Source organism: Capsicum annuum, chromosome 6 (genome assembly GCF_002878395.1).
Source record: "Capsicum annuum cultivar UCD-10X-F1 chromosome 6, UCD10Xv1.1, whole genome shotgun sequence".
Lineage (NCBI taxonomy): Eukaryota > Viridiplantae > Streptophyta > Magnoliopsida > Solanales > Solanaceae > Capsicum > Capsicum annuum.
Window position 1 is genome coordinate 174,401,970 of NC_061116.1, and position 5,623 is coordinate 174,407,592.

The 5,623-nt window shown below is 33.9% G+C and overlaps 1 protein-coding gene across 1 annotated transcript; it reads left to right on the top strand.

The window, feature by feature from the left end:
* Positions 1-1,887: 1,887 nt before the first annotated feature.
* On the top strand, positions 1,888-4,399 carry LOC107872990 (photosystem II 22 kDa protein, chloroplastic). The gene is made up of 4 exons (XM_016719676.2): positions 1,888-2,413; positions 2,552-2,668; positions 3,177-3,426; positions 4,051-4,399. Exons 1-4 carry the CDS (start codon positions 2,195-2,197, stop codon positions 4,296-4,298), a joined length of 834 nt encoding a protein of 277 aa, XP_016575162.1. The 5' UTR covers positions 1,888-2,194; the 3' UTR covers positions 4,299-4,399.
* The last annotated feature ends 1,224 nt before the right edge of the window (positions 4,400-5,623 follow it).

Consider the following 5,623-nt stretch of genomic DNA (forward strand, 5'->3'; position numbering starts at 1 on the left):
CTCACTCCTCGCTATTATTTTTACAGAGAAAGCAGATGGTGTTGGTGAAGATTTTGTTAGATAGCGGATTCGAGTTGCCATATTCCTGGTGAGCCCGGCACTTGTTCATGTGGGCATCAGTTTATTCATTTGTTATGTTCTTTTCCTTGAAAACTCTTAGAGTCGCTCCATAGTCATGTCTTTAGAGTTTGAGTATTTCTTCGTTATTATGGACTTGTGAAGTTATTGACTTCTTCTCATAGTTTGGAGATTGATTTCATATTGTTATTTTTTTGTGAATGGGTTATTGATGATTTTGATGAATTGTGTAGGTTTTATTGGCATGTTGGTTGTGATGTTGAATTGTTGTGTTGTACAAAAAATTTTCTTGATAGGCCCAAAAACAGGAGAAACTTTGTCTGATTTTCTGTAGAATACTGCCGAGACTTGCTTTGGAGTCCTAACCTCCTTAGCGTCGGTCATGGTCCTATTTCGGATTGTGACACTTATTTTTTTAGAAAAAATATTTTTAAAAATATTTAGCCAAACGAACATAAAAAAAATAGATCATACCGAACACACTCTTAGAATATTTTCTTCACCTCGTCTCTCTCATCACTACACTAACTTCCAAAACACAAGCACAACATATTTCTAATATACTCTATATTTTCTTGTTACCAATATAATGTACAATAACCACTATTTATAAGTGAAAAATTCTTCCACAATTTATAGGTGAAAATTCTTTCTTGAAAGGAATAGGAAGAATTTAGGATAGTAAAATAGATAGATAAATGACCTAGAGGTTACATGAGTTGCAAAATATAAAGAGGCAGATCACGACATTGATACTTACACAAGTTACACCAAGAATCATGACCACATTTTTATCAATTTATCTCCGCACATTAATTTTTATGTAATATTACAATGTACAACATTCCGCGGCGTTCTTTTTTAAAAAAAAAAAAAAAAAAAGATAAACTCAAAAACTTATTGGACCATATCAATATCAAAGAGAAATCGAGATGATAAAGCGGTTATAAAAAATTCAAATTTGATTATACAAAATTAAATAACCAAAATATAAATTAGTATAAATTTTATTAAACAACTGTTCGAACAATGTTATTAACACTCTTAATTACTTATTTTTTATAGTATGATATGATATAGTTAATCATATCACACATGAGAATGTACTCGGAAAAAAAAAGATGCTGAGGGTGTGGTGGCAACTGGAAACATTTGGTCTTCACAATTTCCTCAGATAAGCTGTGGCTCACAACTTAGGATATTCCCATAGTAGTTGGACCTTCCCACATGTGACTACAATTGTACATCTCTGAGACCGCAAATCAGAATCTCACAGGTTGAAAATAACCTGTGAGATTATAGAATTATGTCATACTATCTGAAATAAAAAGTTAAGTAAATTATTAGTTGATTTCCTGAGAGGTACAAAGAAAACTTACTGTATGTCGTAAACAAAAATGCGCATTAAACACATTGTAAAATAATCTGACTACTATTTCAGATTATAAAATTATGGCATACTATCTGAAATAGTATGACATTTTTTAACATTGCTAGTTTTAATTTTTAAAATTTTGCATCCAATAATACACCTTTACAGGAAAGAAACCGGAGGAGGATGCTGAGGGGATCAAAGATGGCAAGATGAGAAATACTTGATTGAGTTGAGGATTATAAGGTGACAAATTTAAATTTCATATACACAAAAAGGAATACATTAGGTGATTTTTTTTCGTTTCTCCAAACATTAGGTGATTTTTTTCATTTCTCCAAGCTTAAATAGAATCACTCTATACATGTGTGTTAGTGCATGGAAAGTAACAAGTATTTCATAAATTTAATCGAGATACGTACAGAGTGAACTAAACTTGATTATCTAAGTTGACATGATTTGAGAACCACGATCCAGCCAAAAACACACGTAAATAGGGACATTTTTCTTCACAATCGCATAAAGTACATAGGTAGACGTGGTTGCTCTATGGACTCTCACTTTCTATCCACGGTTAGTGATGATAAAAAAAAATCCCAGCCTCAAAATTAATGGACACCATTCCTTTGCTATAAAAAACCAACATATCTTATTATAAAAAATTAATTGAAGTAAAATTCTTGTACATCTTCTTCTTCTTTCTGAAAACTCAAAGGGAATTTTGAAGTTGTCAAGAATAAGAAAATGGCTCAAACCATGTTGTTAACAGCCAATGCCAAAGTTGATTTAAGGAGTAAAGGATCTTTAGTTGAAAGACTAAAGCCTAAGCCTTTGTCTTCTTTATTCTTGCCTTCTCTTCCTTTGAAATTTTCTACTACTGCTACTAATGCTTCTTCTTCTAAATTCACAAGTACTACTGTTGCTATGTTCAAGTCAAAAGCCAAAGCTGCTCCTGCCAAAAAGGTTAGCTAAAAAAACTATTTGAAAAAATTAAATCCTTATTTTTCATTTACTATCCCGTTTTGGGCTAAGTTTTGTGTTACCTGTTTAATTTGTTGAATTGTTTTGTTATAATTCTTTTTTATTTTTGAATTTTGACAGGCTGCACCAAAGCCAAAGGAAAAGGTTGAGGATGGAATTTTTGGTACCTCAGGAGGAATTGGTTTCACTAAGCAAAATGAGCTCTTTGTTGGCCGTGTTGCTATGATTGGCTTTGCGGTGAGAATGTATTTGCTATTAATAAGACTATTTTGAATCTTTTTATGTTTCAATAAATAAAATACATTTCCTCTATCACATAATTGTTGTCACGTTTCGGTTTATTGGGAGTGAAAAATATACGTATTACAATATTGATCAAGATTTATTTTATTTGACTCTTGTAAAGTGAAACATGACAAGAATCTTAGGACGGAGGGAGTACTTTGTTATTCTATTTGAGGCTAGTTTTGAATACATTGTCAGATTAGTGAGTCGCATATCAAGTATTTTGAGACGGGGAGTACCTTCCTCGGACCTCATGTATAGAGAGCTGAGAGTTCTAGTACACCATGACACCATGCTGCCTTTTACTTCTAAATATCTTTTTGGGACCAACTAGAAAAGAAAATGCAGCATGGAAACAAAACAAGAGACCTATTGTTTTCCTACGGGCTAGTACTACATTTAATTTTGCACCACTAACAATATATACTATGATGTTTTATGTATGTCTGTGTGTGTATAGGCATCTTTGTTGGGAGAAGCAATAACAGGAAAGGGGATTTTGGCACAATTGAATCTTGAAACTGGAATCCCAATCTATGAAGCAGAGCCACTTCTGTTGTTCTTCATTCTATTCAATCTTCTTGGAGCCATTGGAGCTTTGGGAGACAGAGGCAAATTTGTTGATGACCCTGCCCCTCCTACTGGTCTTGAAAAGGCTGTCATCCCGCCTGGCAGATCCTTCAAGTCTGCTTTGGGACTTAGTGAAGGAGGTAAAAGAAAAGCTGCCAAGTTTAAGTTTTGTGCACTGATGAGAGATAGTTATTCACTTATTAAACAATAATTATAGGTAAATCTCTTAATAAGCATTAATTGGTAATCTGGCGGTAAAGTGGAAACTATTGAGATTTTTACACAAATGCCAACTGAAATTTTCTATATATTATTTCTAGCTGGTATCCAGAAACTATACATTGATTATCATGATTATACAAATATTATGCATGATTTATACATATATCATATGTTCTCCCATTAGTTTTAGTTTAAGTAATTGAGTGACTGGTTGTTTAGATTAATTCTTCAATTATCTTACAATCCAGGCTAAACTCACCGATAATGTTGTAGGCTTATAGCTAGTCGGCAAGTAAGTTATTCCTGTACGAAATATTAATAACATGATTTGGTTTGCAATTAGAAACCCATTTTATGTTGTAGGCTTATAGCTAGTTGGTTTGCATTATTAATATCTACATAATTCTAATCAGTTACCAAACGACTTGGCCCTAGGGTTCTTTTGATGGCTAAAATGACCTTAATGAAAAACTTGCAGCTACTCCTTTGTACCATTTCATGTGGCATTGTTTGACTGGATATTCAATTTCAAAAAACTGCAGGTCCACTTTTTGGATTCACAAAGGCAAATGAGCTGTTTGTGGGAAGATTGGCACAACTTGGAATTGCATTCTCCATTATAGGAGAAATTATCACAGGGAAAGGAGCATTGGCACAACTGAACATTGAGACAGGAGTCCCAATCAATGAGATTGAGCCCCTTTTGTTGTTTAACGTTGCCTTCTTCTTCTTTGCTGCCATTAATCCTGGTACTGGCAAATTTATCACTGATGGTGAGGAAGAAGATTGAACAACCTAGATAGGACTAGTACTTTTTGTGTGTGTGACTTATGTGTAGTTCTTCTAAGAAAGAAACTTCCTTTAAATTTGTTCAAAGCTATTTTCACTCTAGCTCCTTCCTGATTTTCTATTTAATTTCTAGAAATATGAGTAGTTTAAAAGTACACCCAAATAAGAGTTGTGGTAGAACAATAAGCGTTGAGAAAATTTCATAAATAATTATCATTTAGGGCGTAATTATGAAATAGAGTTACAGTTTGTGTATTTACGATTTATTTGTTACAGTTGTGCTTCAGAAAGTTGTGATACATTGCATCCACGTTTAAGCAAAATATATTGTAGTGTACAAGTGAAATGAATTGTATCGGCGCGGATACAAGATCAAATTAAACTTATATACATTTCAATACGCTTTACAACCATCACCTCAAAAATGCCATGCGTACAATTTACATGCAGACACACATACACTTAATACCATTGTATTGTATTTATATTTTATGAGACACTTGTACTATCACCAGAAATCATCTCCAACCACTACAAAAAGACACTTGGATGTCATTATATTGTTATTTTCAAATTTTTTTTGGGTACAAGAATTTATATATAGGCACAATAACTTCAACATAAGTTTAAGTTTCAAAACAAGAACATTTATGAAGTTCCTTAACGCCTTCAACACAAGATTAAAAATAATCTATCCAAGAAATATGTTATTTTTCATAAATGAGGTGAAACAGAATTTTAAAGCCAAGTCCCCTGACTTCACGGAGTGTTCTTAAGGAATAATTTCTCTCACTCTACCCGAGGTTTTGGAATCTTCCTCCCAGGATAAAATGGCTTTCAATCCAACTATAGCGGTACCTCAAATAATTGGATTCGTCGAACTCACTCAACAACTAATGATCACAACGAGTTTTTTGAAGATATGAAAAGTATTTTTGCTATCAAAAATCATGTCTATACCTGAGGAATATATCAGGTATTTATAGCTTTTAATGTGTCCCTTTGGAAAGGATGCATTGGTTCAGCAAAAAGTCACCTATTCAGTACAGTCGCGTCACATACGCCCAGTCTGTACTGGATCTGCACCCGATCTGCGGCCGCAGGTGACACTATCCGAATTTCAGTGAGCACATGCGCTGCATCTGCACCCGCATGTCATCAAAATGCATGCCCAGATCAGCCTACAGCGCAAAACAGTGTGCCTCTTACTTAAAAGGGTCGCATCCCTTCGAGATGTGTTGCGTATGTATTTGCATGGCGTCCGAAATGCGCCCGCACTTGGAGAAAAACAATTTTATCAGATTTTTGGATTAAAATTTCACTTGT